Here is a 17,838-nt window from a genome sequence, read left to right as displayed (position 1 = left end):
ACCACAATAAAAAAAAAAAAAAAAAAAAGAACTAAAAATTTAAAAAGGGCCAGATATGCAACTCAGTGGGAAGGGTTTGTGTTCAATCCCCAGTTCCTCAGTCATCAGTCAACTGATCAATTAGAAAGGGATGTGGGGGGGAGGGAACGCAAAAGTTAACACAAAGGAATTTCAATGTCAAAAATGCTATTTTAGGAATAGTTATCACTATATGTAACCTGTGTCTCTGTAACTTGTGTGGCTTTTCTATGCCTCTTTTCTGCTTCAAGGTAGGGTTACAGTAACAGTAGCATCAAGAATGTCATTTTGTTCTAACAGCAGACTGATTAACAAGTTCCCTGTGCTGAACCCACATCCGGGAGACCATACCCTGGGGAACGCAAGCACCAAAACATCCACGGGCTGAGCTCTGCCTCTTCCTGACCAGAATGCAGGGCGCCTCATGGGGGACAATGAGCAGAACGAGTCATGTGCACTAGATCCAAGAGACTGGTGAGGATTCACTGCCAACCACAGAAAAACACATTCATTTCTTTTGGGGACTACAACTGAATTCTTCAGGGCCGGCTAAGGGGAGGCGGAAGTGACGGCACAGACACCGACCTCCTAAACAAACACAACAGCGTAGACTCAGCCCCAGCCTGGCACAACCCTTCTTTCAGGCCATATCCACACGAACCTTTCCATCCATTCGCAGGAGGGGGTCAGTAACCCGTACTACCCCAGACAGCTAGGCAGGGCTCGACAAGACCTGAGCCAACATCCGGACTGGAAAGCTCCCCTCCTCAGAGCTCTGCACGTTCCTGACGTTGCCCTCCTGACTCGGCACAGTGACACCAGGCAGGCCTGACCACTACCATATGCTCTTCTCTTTCCTTTGCTTCTCTAGTCCTCACCCCAAATCAACAGGGGTCCCTGGACACTTCTAGCTCACAGAAACGCTAACATACACTTTTTCATACACTGTGGGCAGGGGGTTTATCTTGAAGACCTGACTCTGCATCCAAATAATGAGAGTTGAGGCATTAGCTCTCACAGAGATGACTTGTTTATACCATGGTACCTGGGCCACCTCCACTAGGAGACTCCAGGCGGTTCTGAAGGGCAGCCAGTTTATTTCCAGTGTCCACTTTGAAGTTGGCTGCTGGGAATTGAGAATTCAAGTGATTCTCAGGTCAGTCCACCGAACCCATAATGTTCTTAAAGTATCAAGCTATATATTTCAGTAACCACTAACCACTTGCAGAACATTGTTTTTATAGTGAAATTCAACCTATATTCCTGTTTGAGCATCCAGAAATGCCTTCCTCTTTCTTCTTGCTACTTTAGGTAAAAAAAAAAAAACAATCAGGCAGGAGAAGGGTCAGATGGAAGGATGCTGAATCTGACCATCCAGCCATACATCTGGGTATTTCTTCCCAAGTGTTCTAGAATAGGGCTCGGGATTTAGCTCCGTGGTGCCCCCGGCTGCTTCATAAGCACAAAGACAAGTTCAATCCCCAGTACCAAAACAAAACGAAAAAAACAAACCAAGTGTTCCAGAATAGAGAACAAAGAGCTTTTAGGTTCTGGGGTCAGAGCTCATTTGCATTGTCACAGTGGTGGTGACTGGGGCTCCTGGAGTCTCCACCGGCTCATGCAGGTCATTCCAAGTTTAGGTACAGGCTGAACCAGTGCAGAATAAAATTCACAAGACAGCATTTTAATTGGTATCCTTAAGCCATTTAACACAGGGGGAAAGCTAGCTTGCAAGAGCAAACAGTAATTAATGAAGGGAGCAAACAAAGGTTCATTTAGTAACTTCCAAATAAGTTCCTCTGTCTGAGGAGTGAGGGAGAAGGTAGCCTGCAACAGAAAGATAAACCGCAGGTATTTAAGTCACAATGCCTTCTGCCCAGAGCTGCTCATTACTATCAGATGTCGCGGTGACAGTGGGGCCAGTTAGAACTAACTTTATTATTAGAAGCAATTAGGGAGAAAAAGCGGCAGAATTTCATTTGGTTATTTTAAAACAAGTTTCTGTGCTCAGTTTAATGAAGGCCTGCAGTGTCAAGATAAAATGTGTATTTTACTGAAAACAGCTTTAGCAAATGACGGCCTGTTACCAGCTGGTATCTCCGGGAAAAACAGACAAGGTAGGCTGCTGGCTTTACACGCATGCTGTAAAATAATAGTTCGGCTGTCTTGGCTTCACTGAAGTGTTGTGGGGCAGTGTGGCCTGATGGTGAAGCACCGTGTTCTACAGATAGAACGGCTGCCTCGGTTCCTATCTCTGACCTTGGCAAGCAAATGACCTCGGCTGACCTTGGCTAGTTTGTTGGGGCATTGCTTTATTCACACTTAAGGTAGAAATCACACCTGGCTTTACCTCACAGGGATTTAACAATGTAGCAATGCATTTAATATATGTTGGACGTGTACAGTCATCAACTGTGGTATCCAAGGAGCAATCTGGGTCAGAGGTTGCTTTTTTAAACAAACTGCTTGCATAGTGGCTTCCCAGGAATTAGGCTTTGGCTCCTTCTAAGTGTTCTCTTCTTTTCGTTTTGTTTTTTTGGTAACAGAGCTCGAACTCGGGCCCTTGCACTTGCAAGGCAGGCGGCAGAACCACTGAGCCAAACCTAAGTATTCTCTTTAAGTGACCATGTTGAGAGAAGCCACTCCCGATTTCCAACTCAATCTTCAATGGCCCCACACATCAGTGAGCATACGTGCTGTCTTTTTCACAGATCCCTCCATTAAAATCTCAGGTGTAAGGTTTTCTTCTGATGGTTACAAAATTTGCATATTCAATGGAGAATGTGGCACACTGCTTACACATTATGTTTTCATTTTCCAAACCAACAGCATTTAACTAATACGTCATGCGCCATAACATCGGACCCGTAAGATGAATAAAACTCCTTGCTTGAACGTTAACAAGCAACTAGGGCTTATTGAAATCTATTCACTTTGGAGAAGTCTAAACCAGCAAAATGCCCTCTGTGTACTTACATGTTTTCCTAGCCTTACGTTAAGCCATATCGTTTTTCTCGCTGCCCTGAATTAACTTATGTTAATTTGAGTAATTAAGTAAGAGCCTCCATTATTGTATTTAGATCTTACCCTACAGACTGGGAGAAACAAAAGATGGAAAATTCGAGGACAAACACAATGACGAGATTCTCCCAAGAGCTTGTGGTTTCTTATTTAATATGAGTTTTAGGAAGAGGTTCAAGCTGACATTCATTATCAAATTGTGTATGTCCTTGAATGCTTTCCCCCTTTTAGCCAGCACAACATTTCAACTTAGGAAAAAGTTTGAAAAGACCCCCGCAATTTTAAAGAATGATTTTACCAGCATTGTTGATACTCATTCACAAATTAATATCTGGCAGAAAAAGTTAACCTTAGGGGAAAAAAAAATCAGATTGTGAATAGACTAAAACAGGCAACACAGAGGCCGAGTGCTCTGTGACGTGGTGGACACTTCTCCTTACTCTGGATCTTTCTTCCAGCTTTGTCATCATGACAACTGTGGCACTCCGTTGTTCCCATATCATTCTCCAGAAGTCCCCAAACGTCTCAGGAAGAGATCCTTGTGTCGCGATATAGGCGTTCTGTTTCCTGTAGCCATCTATGTAGTTGGCGTTGACATAGTCACTTCCTGGGATTCCTGGAAGACAAGGAGAATGATAAACCAGGTGAGCAGATCCCAACGGGAGGAGCCCGGATGCAATCTCGTGGCAACGCTACCTGACTCTGCCACACCGTGATAGAGGAGGACAGTTACTGAAGTTTGGGACAAAGCCAGATTAAAATTGGATATGCAATGGTCCTATTATGACCATCATTTTAAAAAAATACAACATTCAAGGCATCAAGTATTTATAACGTGACAAAACGGATCACAGAAGAAAGACAAATGTAACAGTTGGCCCACACAATGCCTTTTCTCTCACAGGTTCTCTGCTTTCTCTGATACCCCAGCAAAAAATAAGTTTGTAAGGACAATAAACAATCTGGTGACATTTCTCCCTCATGTTCATCCCCACTTTCAGACAAAATCTAAAAGGAAAAAGAATGAAGAAGAAGCATGGCTGAGTCTGAAAAAGAAATATAAGGTGAAACCTATCAGAATAACAAGCAATTTACTGCAGATTAACTGTCAGGACTCAGAGCGATTCTTTTTGTCCTCACAACATGAAGTCGATCCTGTCTTGGCCATCTTCTCACAAAAGTGGAAACAGGAGAAGAGAGGAAACGACAACCCGGCCAAGCTGGTGGAACTGGGAATAACCCCAGGCAGGCTGTCTGCTGTGTCTGTGAATCAGCATCTGCACAGTGTTGCTTCCTGTTCAGACCTCAAAGGGTTGTTGTACATAGCAAAGGAACCTGCCCTTGGGTGACAGTGGTCTCTTAACCAACTGTCACATGTCTAATTGGGTCCTCAACAGTCTGTTCTAGCTAGCGTGAGTGCAAGCTTGATAAGTGTGTCAGATACGGTAACTTCTTCAAACCCAACAGCCTTCCCTTTACTGAAGTAAAACCCCAAATCTCAATGTTGCCCACAGAACTCTGTGCTTCTCTGCCTTCATCTCGTTCCACTAACCTTACAATCTCTAGACAATGACCTGCTTTGGCTGACAGAAAACAGGGCTCTCCCAGCTTGGCGACACCTATATTCCAGCACACACCTGGTCTCCTTCCTGTCCTAAACACGCAGCCTCCATAGTTTCTTTCCAAGAGCCCACTAGGACCTCCAGATTCCCTTAAAACCCTTCCAAGTACTCCTACAGGTTATGGCTGTATGCTAATTTTGGTTTAACAGGATCACTGTCTTTTTTGACCACCACAACATTTGTTTTTTACTTACCTTTGCTACCACTCATAACAAGGAATAATTCGCCCAGTTAAAACATCTAGTAAATAGCAGAGTTGTACTTTGCTGAAGATTGGCAGCATAATTCCTAATAGTTAAACTTTGGACGCAGCTTGTATGTCCAGGGACAGATGAACGGATGAAGAAAATGTAGTATTTCTATACATTGGAATACTAGTCTTTTATAAAGAAAAACCTGATTCATTTGTAGGAAAATGCTTGCACCTTGAGACGGTATTGTTCAGTGAAATGAATCTGACACACAAGCTTAGGGCAAAAGATAACAGGAAGTAGGGAGACAGATTTTGTTCAAATGGGAAGGGGATCAAGAGATAGAGGGAAGGGGAGAAAAGGGAGGGAAAAATTAAGGTGTGCTAGGTACTTGTACCAATTCTCCACAAGGAATGCAGTCAGCGTGTAATACAAATATGTACCTAACTTGGAAACAAACTGAACGAAACCCTAATTCTTCTTCAGTGCGATACTGGTAAGAGGGATATGGTAAAATCTGAGCTTCTTCCAAGGAGCGATGAAGGAAATGAAAGATACTCCACAGGAGAAAGCAAGACAGCAGGAAAGGAACAGTGAAGGAGTGGGAATAAGCATTCCTGAAAACATCAGAAGACAGGTTTGGATTTACTCCAGGACCCAAGTTCTTTTATTCCCATAAAGTTTACTGGCACCTTTAAAGCAAACAATTCAGTTACATACATCATTGGGATCTTGTACCTTTACGTAGTATGTCTTGGTTCCTGTGTTTGATTCTGAAGGGTGTAACTCTAGAGCGGAGTTTCACGCTAATAAAGCATTTTCAAATAAAGAAAACAGAAAGGGACAAGTCTCCTAGGTAGGGAAGGAGGTGGCCACCTTGTTATGGAAGGAAGCCCTAGAACTTAGCCACAATCCCTCCAGCCCTGGGAAAAAAATGTGTCCCAGAATTACAGAAAAATAATTTCTTCTTTATGATGAAACACTTGTGTCCAAGCTAAAAATTGTTATATTTCACTGATTGCCACTTGCAATTACTTTGACTGCCTTTCTGTTTCTAGTTGTAAAACTGATCTTCTCAAGAAAAGTAATGAAAGTCAGATGGAAACAACTGTGCTCTGAGATGAACACATGGATGGAGTACCATCGGCATTAGCTGAAAAGCTTTCTGAGCGAAAACTGAAATGCACAGTTGGTTGCAGCATTATTCATCTATTATAGCTACTCAAGAAGCAGTTGGGGTTCTGGCAGCTCTTTGTTGATAAAGAGCTTATTCCTCCCCTACACCAAATTAAGGTAGATTCAAAGGACAGTTTAAATTAAATAAAGTCCTCAGGTTACGCCCCCTGGGAAGTGCACACCTCTCCCACGTTCACAGGATTGGGTTCTAGGCCAAGAGTGAGCCCATTTTATAACACGAGCAAAGTGTACTTTCCGTATTTTAATTTACCAGTTAAACACGTTAAAGAATTGATAAAAAGAATTCTGGTAAAGGGCTTCTTCACTCAGTTGCTAATATACAGGAAACTGAAAAACTCAGAATGGAGAAATCTGGATAAAATGACTTGGAAAGTGCATCAGCTGGGCACTGTGCTATTTCTTCCCTTATCAAGTATAACAAATGTGTCTAAAAAACGCATCTGGGGACATGGAAGAGACACACATGGGAATTATCCCTACAGGGAAGGAATCAGATACATCCAATCCTCTTTGCATAACTTTTTATCCGTGATTATATAGTGAATTTTTTTTTTGGATGTAGGGCTCAAGTTTGAGTAATGAAAATTTTTGAGGGGGGACAGGCTGGTACTGAAAAAATGGTTATATTGCACAAGGATGAGAGTACAAATTCTCGGTCTAAAGACCACTACACACCTGGGATCGATGCTTTGAGAATTCGGACTTGATATTTTGAAAGGAAGAAAATTGAAAACAAAAAGGCAATACCTAGAACTAATTATCAGGCTAACGTTTACATCCTGAAAATAAAGCTAATATTCCCCTTCTATTTTAACACTTTGTCTATAAGTAGATAATACCTAAAATGAAAATCTCCCCTCCAATTCCTTTAGTCACACAGGTAGAAAGACACTTCAGGCAAGTTCTCTTCCCCAGTGCTTTGTGATTCAGAAATGTGAGAGTCTCTGATTTCTAGAAACTCTACAGACTAAAGACACCTGTATTCATGCAACCCAATACAACAAGATGTGCAGAAAGATGGAGGAGGAAATACTTCTGCAAGAGTGGTGGCTTGTTTCTCCAAAAATATTAATCTCAGATTGCAAGCGAAATTTAAACAGCAGTCTGTTTCAAACAACTGAGACCCCAGTTTCAATAGGACATACTTAGAAAGGATTTGCAACCAACCCTGTGAAAACACACAATATGCCGACTTTCCAAATGCTTTGGTGCCATGAAATGCTTTCTTAGAAACTTGATTAGGATACTTTAACTGAGAGGCTGGATCTCCAAAACTCTTTCATTTTTTAAGGCGTGGGGGTGGTATCTAAGTAAAGCACATCTGTTTAATTTCCAATTCCCTAACTTATCTGGAAAATGATTTGCATCTGCAAATACAACAGTAATCAGAGTTCACTACTAATCCGAGAGAAGTGTGTGAGAATTAATTGAATTGCTCTAATGGACGGAAATCTAACTTAAAACCCTGTACCAAAGTAACACAGAATTATAACACATTATCTGATTACTTTTGTTTCTTGGAGTCCAGGAGTCCTTGCAGTATTCTAATGACAGAGCTGGCCTTGAGCTTTTGCTGTGTTTCATTTGCTACCAACATGGGAAGGAGTTTTTAAAGGAACGTGACAGAGATGTCTGTCTTCCACTAATCGTAGGTGAAATCTTAGGAGAGACTGGACCCATGGTAGGAACTGTTCCTTGGAGCCAATAGCCAATGTTCAAGAAGAGCATCTTAGTTCTAAAGACCTCATCTTTTCTGACTTTGCTGCATTGATAAAAGCAGTAGGTGTTCATGATTTCTCATGTATTGTTTCAGGTTATAATCACCAGTTAATCATGGTTATACAAACAGTTCCAACACCATAAATAAATATTCTAGTCTTATAATGAGAAACCAGAGGCTACACTCTGTACATAGTATAGCAGTATGACCCATTGTCTTGAATTTCATCAGCTAATGGACTGTTCTTTCTCAGGGCCCTTAAAAACATTACTTACACGGCTTAGACTGAGTCTATGACTTGGGGTAATTATACCTAGCACTGTGTACCCAATCCTTTAAAATTAACCAAGGCTGTGATGAAGTGAACAATGGGTAGAGCAACACTTCTGTCACCCTTGTGTACAACAGGCCACAAGAAAACACATATTCAAGCAGAACTTAGCAACTTTTAGGCTCTCATTTTGCTTGCTGGCAATCGCTAGTTAGTTTATAAGCCTTGGCGGGGACCTTGACTCGGGACCCAACCATTCTCTGAATGATCGGCAAAAGCTGAAAAACTTCACCACGAGTTCAAGAGATAATGAGAGAACAGGGCTTTGCACACTGTTTCTGTATGTGCATGAATATGAAAATAAAGAGGGGGAGACAATTACTGAGGAATGTTTCACTCTTGAAAGCATGTTGCAATGTGAAAGAATACATTTTTTGAGCTGTTTTGTCACTGTGGGGTTAAGAAAGTTTTTCTTTTCTATTAATTTGGAAGGACTAATTGGGTCACGTGGCTGTCTTCAAAATAACAATGACAAAATAAAACCTACTCCATTTTTCTGTGGACCAAATTATTTTTGTCAGCAGGTAATTTGACTGGGAAAGATTTCTCTTATTAAAAGAGTGTGTGTAATTATAAAAAGCTTATAAGCAATCCTTACAACTGGATGGTACGTGAAAAAGCAGGATGAAAACAGTACATGAATTATTTCATCAATGTGAAATTAAGTAGTCATAAGAGGAAAGTTCGTGTCCTTGTTGCACGACATGTAGAAAAATCGGAGAATACTAAGCATTTGCGAGAGTACAAATTTGAGAGAAACTCACCAGGAAACTGGGAACCCTGTCCACAGCCGCTGGTCATCTGCTCTCTCAGATCTGGACAATTTTTTAACTTGTCCAGGCCTGTGATTTCTTACCTGCTAGACAAGGCCTGCAGAACACAACGACTCCCTCAAGTCCCTTTGAGTTGTAAAGTGAGACGGCTCTCTGTGGTATTCGGGCTGGGAAAGGTCTGCCAAGTCATTTTAAGGTCAACAGAAGCTTTCAACCTCCCAGATTAGGAAGGAACACACTTAGATGCTCTTTTTCTCGCTGATTCCTATGGCTTCCTCCTCTGCGGTGCTGAGAGGAGGCTTTTCACTGAGACCAATACTGCAAATCTGGATGGAACCTGGCGGTGGTACGGGGGACAGATGAAATGACCTAAAAAACTAAGAGGAAATGGTGGCACCGGGGTCTGCTCGTGGGAAGCAGCTCTCCTGAAAGTTCATGAGGTGGGAGTGAGCAGAGGCTTTGCAGGAAGGCAGCATCTGTGATGGCAGTGGACAAACAGTGGGGCCTGCAGAAGTGTGGGGAGGGATGCCCCATCACACAAGTGCCTTCAAACTCAGGCACTACAGTTAGTTCCTTTAAGTTTCCCAAGTCCTTAATAAGGTGAAGTTTGTGACAGAAGCTTTGTTTAGTAAATGAATTTACTCTCAGTTGTAAAGCAGACCCACTCAAGACGCACCACCACACACAGGCTATCTTTTATTTAGTAAACTGTGTCCCTTCCTTTACTCCAACACACACCTTCACACACACACACACACACACACACACACACATACTCTAACAACAATCACTTGCTAAGATCTATACTGCATTTTTAATCATTAGTAATGCAGAGTAAGTTACTTTCCTGACACCAGATGAGTTAGCAAGTAGAACACCAAAAAAATTCCATGTAAGTTTAAGTAAATATATTTAATTCCTAAAGACACAGATCTTCTTTGTCCTCCCTTGGTAGCACAGCAGCCACCTGTGGCTGCAACAGTTGAATTGATAAAATGAAGAGAATGCTAGAGAAATGTTAAAGCGCTGGAGAAAACAAACCTTTCTTGGGAAGACGCAGGGCCACAGCATCCCGATATGACTGATATTTGAAAAAACTTCCTCCATGTCTCTGAGGAACACCGAACAAGCTTTTCGAAAGTGTGCCTCACTCTGCAGGCATGCGGCTTGGCCTGGAAGCGAGCTAATGGCAAGAAGGAACCCAAGCTGCACTTTTTCATTATTCTGTGTCTTCCTCCGACTTTTTATATCTGTGTTCTATGCAATGTGTGCCCTTGGTGGACTGGCACAGAAGAGAATGTGGGTAAGTGAACGTCTTTGGATACACAGCAAGATCAGTAACACATACTGAGGAGACAGCACCCATGATGGGAGGAACTCACTTCTCCTTAGGGAGCATTCTGCCCTAAAATAAGTAAAAACTTGGGCCATGTCAGCAAACCTTTGGCCACTCACAGATCTATAGCACACTTAGCTTATATTACTGGAAAAAATGCAGTCATGATAGGGCATCATCTAAAAATGAGATAGTCAGAATCAAGCACTGGATATGCCTGTAGGAGCTGTGTCTGTAGGAAACATTCAGCTCCTCAGTCTCTTAACATAAATGTATGAAAATTATTCTTGAACCATCCTTAGGCAAACACTCTGGTGAGACTCAAATGAATTAATGCAGTTGGAATTTCTAAAATTCCATGTAGGTATCACTGTTATTATGACTAATATAAGAAGCAGAAATGAAATGATCCCACTAACTTCTAGGTAATGATGAAAAGTCGTTCCAAATCTGGAAGGCCCCTTTCCAGCTTCCATATTTAAAAAGAAAAATCAACGGGGCAGATGAAACGAATTATTTTCCAACTTCCTAGTAATGTATGGCCTATGCCCGTGTTGTAACAATACAGTTGTACAATGGTGACAGAGATTTTTTCTATTGCCTCAGAGTAGTGGAGATTTGAGAAATTAGAGTCATTCATAGGAAAGCAGATACATACTGAGGATATACTCCTAAGTGAAATAAATAAGTCACACATGTGTAAATACCAAATAGTTTCTCTGATGTGAAAAACTAAAATGGTACATAAGATCCTAATGATATAATTGACAATGTGAAATAGGAAGAAAAGGGATAAAGGTGTAGGGGAAAAGTAACAAGGGAAAAGGACAAAAAATGAGAAAATGAAAATAAAGTATTTGCAAATAGGGAAGGGAGGAGGGTATGAAGGGAAGGCAGGGATAAGGGGAAAAATGAGAACCAAGACCTGTCATGTAAAGGTACAAGATCCCAATGATGAATGCAACTGTACTGTATCCCTAAAATGTACCAATAAACTCAATGAGAAAAAAAATGGTGGAGATTCATTACTGTAATATTCAGAGACGTACAATAAAAATACAATGACAGAACTAAAGATAATCTAGACAAAAATAAACTCCTTCCCAGAGCTTTATGATTTACTTTTTTATTAGATTCCAGAGAAAAATAGTAAGCAGAAAACCAATGCAACTGGCCATCTCCTAAAAATCCCTTTTCTCTTTTTTGGGTTGTAGGTTAAGGTAGGAGTTTAGGAGTTAGGTAATAATAAATCCTCACACCACTTGTCTGACATCCTATAGCACTAATTAGTTTCTACAGAGACTCCAATAATACTATGAAATTGTTCCAGACTTCCAAGGCTACATCTCCTCTAGCTTTCTATTTAATAAAAATGAAGCTGTAAGAGTACGTCTGTTCACTGTTCCTCAGACAGATGCTTTTAGCTATTAAAAAACGGTCGAGATATATTATGTTTATATACCAATTCTGTAAGGCAAATGCAATTATTATGTACTGTATTGCAAATCTATACCAAGAATGAAAGAAACCTTTAAAATAAACGCTAATAATTTTGAAATAAAAATTAAATAGTGTCAAAACTGTAAACAGTTACTTTGAAGAGTGAAAGCCTGAGAACCCTACAGGAACAAGGCTGTCCGCTTAAATCAGTGACTAATGCTTTGAATAGTGCAAGGAAAACAAAGTTAACCAAACGTGGGATGAGAGCTACAAATTGTTTTAAGCAAAATTTTCTAACAAATTTTCTTCAGCACTTGAAATAGAATGTGAAAAGCCAAATAAAACATCAGGGGCCCACAGGACAGTCAGGAGGGACCAGAAGCGGGAGCGAGACTCAGAACGAAAAGGGAATCATATTTATTGAAGCAATGGGTAAATGAACACATGGCAACTAGAAAGGAATTCTTTCCTTGGCTGAATAATTTTAATTCCTTGCTGCCCGAGCTGCACATGGGACGTGTATATTCACTATAATTAACATTCTATAGAAAGTGTGGGGTAGACTATATTAACGTCTTTGGTATTGTATCTTTGGGAGAGGGGGAGGCTTTGGTCTTTACCTGTTGGAAGAATATCTGGCTACCAGTGATGACCTCAAAAAAAAAGATAAAGCTCTTCCACAGTATGCGTCTGATGTGAAACTGGAGGGAAAGTTAGCGCGTGCTGACAGCTGCTGGAAATGAATTGCTAGAGGCTCACTGTACCCTGTAGGAGGGAGAGGAAGACGAGCCTGAATCCTAGAGCCTGAATCCTGCAGCGGAAAATGGGGAGCCAACCTCACAGAGAGTTACCAGTACCTTCCGGTCTTTATTTTTGTTAATTACATTTATCTCAGCTGTGGTGATTTCCTGTGAGCTGCTTTCTCATTTTAAGGAGCTAAACCTTTCATCTCAAAAATAATCAAGTCATTGTAACATCATCTGTATTATTTACACTTGGACTTTTTGAATTGCTCCTATTATGCAAATCCAACAGCAGATGATATATTTTGAATTTCCATTTAAAAGAATACATTTTCCCCTGTTGAAATTCGTAATGCTATTATGGGTCTGGTTTCCATTTATTAAGCACTAATATTTTCTTTTGCTTCACAGAGAACTCCAACTACATGCAGCTTTCTCATTTGGATATGGTTAATTTTTTCCATAGATCATATACAAATGAAATTCTCTGAGGTAGGAAGGACGTAGCTGCAACAGTAATAAAATTCACAACACTAATGATAACCTTAATAATTCCTAATACTTATTACGTACTTTCTTGAGCCCAGACACTTTTCTGATGGTTTTACACACATTAATTCATTGAATCTTCCTACTACTTGTAGGAGATAGGTATTGTTGCTCTTAATAAACCCTTATAAAGAGGAAACCAAGGCACAGTAACTGGTATGAGCAAGCTTTCCAGAAGCAAGCAGAGCCTAGGACTCTAACAGGAAAGAAGTTCTAATAAACCAGACTAATAAGTACTAGGTTAAGGAATGTATATAGCATGCAGTAGTATATGCGTCATTATTTTTCACTCTTTCATAGACGGAACTTGTTTGGTGAAATAAACTGTTACCTATAGTGGTTTATTCCTGTTTGGTGAAACTATTTATACATACAGTGATTTATTCTTTGGTTTTTTTCACTCCTTCAGATGAAACTGTTTATATTTGTTCTGGTGAAAGTCACACACAAGCCAATAATGCTATTTAGAATAAAACCACTTTTAATTGCGTGTGTCTTTGCATATGTATGTTTCCTTGAAGAAGCTAATACCTTAATACCCAAGACTGAATATTCATTTGCCTACTCATTATCTTTTGCTCTCAGGATTTAGAGTAAACACTCAGAATTTTGAGAGCAGGAAAGGTAGTACACGTACTCATTTTCTGAGGAATCAGAACAAAAAGACACAAGTCAGGGGTTCCTGTGCTGGAGAATGGGCTTACATAGACCTAGGTGTCTGGGAACTCTCTAAAACGAGTGTGCAAACATAGTTGAAGGTGCCGTTCATTCTTAAGTAGAATTTAAACTGCTCACCAAAGTTTTAAAGGATCTAGCGCTTTCAAAGAATTACTGCTAACTGTATTAAGAGACATGTCAAGGTCTTGTAGCCATGTGAATTGGAATTTGGTTTCCAATTTCCTGTCTCCTTCTCCCGTGTTCTTCCAATGTAATGCATACTAAACAACAACAAAAAATACCTGAAATGCATTTATGAGTCAATTACTATTTGCAAAAATTTATAGTGGTATCTTGGTTTATGAACACAACTCATTCTATGATTCTGGTTGGGAACCAAATCAGAAGGGAACCAAACTAAATTCAGTGTCACCCAATGCACTGTTCGTGAACAGCGGCAACATTTTGCCAAATCCTTCTGCTCGCAAATCAAACTGTTTGTGAGGAGAAGCAATTAGGAACTTAGAAATTACTGTAGTGTGGGGTTAAAAAACATCTGAAAGGTCTTCAGTTCCGAGATTCTATCTTAAGTGTTTCAAAGTATTTCAAAATTCCTAGGGAGTCATTCTAACGAAAAAGGGTCTGATTTTGAATTAGGAATGATATACATAGGCAAAGCCATCGAGGATTCAAAGGCAGTGGTAAGCAGATGAGTCTGTAGGGGGACAACAGCAGCCTTGAACCCAAATGAACCCAACGAAAATACAGCCCCATCAGCAGTAATTAATTCAAGAGTAAAAACCTCTGTTTTTGTATCCCACACTGCCAAGATTCATTTTAACTAGTTACAAGACATTATGACAAATAACGTGCCACTGGTTGATATTCTTGGGTTTCTAAGATACCGAAGAGACACAGAAGGCAGCTCAGGTGTGTGGATCACCTATAGAAGTAGGCACAAGCACGCTGGGTGTTACGTCTGCAGGGTTATGGCTCTGATGCGTTTGCATCACTGATGAGGCTTCACACCATGTTGCTGCTTCAGATTAGTTAGAATGTAGACTAGGAAATGAAATCCAACATGTGGTGTTCACATTGTCCATAAGGTTACTGCCCAATGATAAAAATCATTTACTAAGTGACTCAGGAACGGAGATGTCCTCTATCAACGGGAAAGCATCATTAGAGATGGGCACCCATGGGAGTCTTTGTGGGGGAATCAGAAAAGCTGAATTTTAAGGTGAGCTGCACTGCATATTATTATTATTATTTATTTGGTAGGCAACTCAGCCAATTCCTGGCTAAGCTTCTGTTTTCTCATCTCTAACAGATACCTAAGATCAAGTAAAATGTTTATCCTGGAACGTCACGTGATGATCATGTACAGTAAATACAATAACTGATATTAAAAGTGCATACAAGTAACTCTTAGAAGACAGAAATGAAGGTGATAATAGCTGAGAAAGTTCATACTCACAGAAGCCAGGGTTACCTAGCCATGTAGGGGTTAAGTCTTAAATTTGATTTTCCTTGCTTTTCATCTTTTCATTTGTCTATTTCTCTTTTCCTGCTTTAATAAAAGTATACTATCTAGAAGGGGGACCATTACAGAAGAGGAAAGTGTTCAGGGAGAGGGAGAAGGGAGGGTTAGGAAGGGTTAAGAGAGTCGGTGAATTCAAAGAACTATGTATGCATGTATGAAAAGGCTACAATAAAACCCATTATTCTGTATGATTCATACGAATAATAAAATGTACATATTAAAGAGCACACTTTTTGAACAATTTTGCATATTATGAGTAAGCACATTATTATATACACCCAGGGTGATCAACAAAAACAGGGAATGTTTTAACTTCTAAAAATTATCACAAAGATATATTGGCATTAATTTCCTTTAAAATAACTCCCCCTCACTCAAATACATTTAATCCATCTATCTTGCCACTTTCTGAAGCAGTTCTAGAAGTCCTGTTTTACTACTATCTTAAAAGGTATGATGAAAAGTGCTGTGAATGTGGCTGTAGGCTCGTAAAAATATTATGGTGCTTCTTCATCCACTTTATTCATGGAACATGGCACCGTGCAACTTCTGGCTCTTCTCCCAAACCAAATAACCATGAAAGGCAAATGTACTGAATTGATTCAGGGCATGCAGGTAGCCAGGATGACAACAACTAAAGATACTCATGTGTTACGGTTGTATCTAGATGTCCTCCCAATGCCTCATGTGCTCAGAGTGGGGCTCTCTGGACCTGGCTGGATCTAAGGCATGAGATACTGGGACTAAAGGTGTGTGGTACTAAATTAGTCCACTGCTTGGAATTAGCATAATTCTGGATGGCATCACCCAAGTGCTGTTAGTCTAGATAGGATGAAAGGGAAAGGCAGGCTGGTCACTGGCTGGCTGATGCTTACTGTCTTCTGCCTGCCACGCCACAGAATGTTTCTGTGTTGACCCCCATTCATACACCCTACCTCGGAGCCAGCCAATGATGGGCTGAAACTTGTACAAACTATGAGCAGAAATAATCCTTTCCTCCTTTAATTTTTGGGGTTTGAGTATTTTGTCCCAGCAATAAGTAACTAAGACACTCAAGGAAAATTGAAAAAAAAAAAAGAACTTCCAAAAATGCATCAGAAAGTGTCATGAACAAGGAAATAAGTGTGTTTGAAGCTAGGTGGGGCATTTCGAGGTGATTAACAGGAATGTGTCTTTTACTGTAATATACCTTTATTTTCCCCAGTATCAGGGCTCAAACTCAGGACCTTTCACTTATGAGGCAGGCGATGGCACCACTGAGCTAAATCCCCAGCCCAACAGAGTACTTTTTATCAAACTTCAAATATTATGTTTATACACATGCAAATATTAGCTTATATTTGGTCTTTATTTGAAAAATATTTATCTCACATTATTAAAATAACTCTTGTCACAACTCTTGTTCAGCAACTACTATTTTCTCTTCAGAACTGCTTCAACATGAAGAGTATTCCAATAGTAATTAGGTTTGTCAAAAATTCAATTGTGTTTCTTTACTGATTACCTTATAATTCAGCAATTTAAAAAGCCTTTTGTACTTGTAACTCTCTTGAATTCTGAATTTTTCTCAGCATAAGTAAAATGACTGTGATTTGGAAACATGTCAGGAAGGGAAGTGTCACTATTGTCTAGAAGCTCAATAAGCACTCTGGAGTCTGTAAACAATTCATGATCCTTTTTATTTTCCCCACTGTCATCTTCACAAAGGAGACAGGGTAAAAGTTTGCTCTAATAATCAAAGATAAAGACAAAATGAATCACTGTGGCTGTTTCTACGTTTTTTTCTCTAATGCTTGTCAGATTACCCTGCAAAATAATACAAAGTGTCTAAATCCAGCAGGAGAATGACAAAACACCCAAATTAAAAATCTCAACCCAAATCACTTAGTGACACAGGTGGACCTGAAAGCAAGTGCATTTTAAATTGTACACGAAGGCACTTAACATGGAATATGGTAAAACACTCTGGCCCATGTCACTGAAGCTGCCTGTGCAGGGGCTCCTGGTGAGTGGGCATCCGGTTCCCCTTGCTGGTTTTCTCTGCCCAGTGACAGAGATATCTAGACGGCTGCCTTATATACATGGTTAGAGATCCATCTAAGATTAAATTCTGTTCATGGTTGTAATCTAGATTAAAGCTCTCTGTATAGCCCATGAACTTCCATTAAATGTTTCTAACCTTTTGCATAACACTTAAAATTGAAAAGCATTTGGTTTTTAGGTCAGTTCTAGACTTAAGAGTGTATTTGTAGGCACAGGGATGAAAGGCAGATTTTAGCTTGATTCAAATGCTTTTGCTTCTAGCCTGTTAAAATAGCATACAAGTAAGATGAGCATGTTTCCAACTAGCATAATAAAGTTATAAGAAGGTTATTCTTTTGTCCATTGATATACTTTACTGTTCAAGTGTTGAAAATAACAAGTTAAAGAAAACAGTGACAGCAGCAAAAGTACAGTGATACTTTTGTGATAATTTGTACTGCAATTTTGGAAAAGATGGCAACATTTGTGCCTGTGTGGGAAAGATGGAGGTGTTTGTGTACCAAATTGTTTGCAAACCAAAGTGTTTGTCAACCAAAGTACCACAGTATAAGGACGTGGTAGTACGAATGATTCAATTTTGAGTGAAACAACACTAATACTATAGCAAAGGTAGACCGACAAGTTCTTCAATCAAGATTATGCCAACTATATTCC

At 40.0% G+C, this 17,838-nt stretch overlaps 1 protein-coding gene across 12 annotated transcripts in view; it reads right to left on the bottom strand.

Moving 5' to 3' along the window:
* The window catches only part of Ptprd (protein tyrosine phosphatase receptor type D), a 290,150-nt gene that overhangs the window by 50,687 nt on the left and 221,625 nt on the right, over window positions 1–17,838 (bottom strand). For all 12 annotated transcript variants that reach the window (XM_010630988.2, XM_010630991.3, XM_019208469.2 and 9 more), the window contains one exon: window positions 3,480–3,655. In XM_010630988.2, the coding sequence (XP_010629290.1) occupies window positions 3,480–3,655 (176 nt within the window). The remainder of the gene's footprint in view (window positions 1–3,479; window positions 3,656–17,838) is intronic.

This window comes from Fukomys damarensis, unplaced genomic scaffold (assembly GCF_012274545.1).
Source record: "Fukomys damarensis isolate Sample0158 unplaced genomic scaffold, DMR_v1.0_HiC HiC_scaffold_31, whole genome shotgun sequence".
Classification (NCBI taxonomy): domain Eukaryota; kingdom Metazoa; phylum Chordata; class Mammalia; order Rodentia; family Bathyergidae; genus Fukomys; species Fukomys damarensis.
This window is presented reverse-complemented; position numbering and strand designations above follow the sequence as displayed.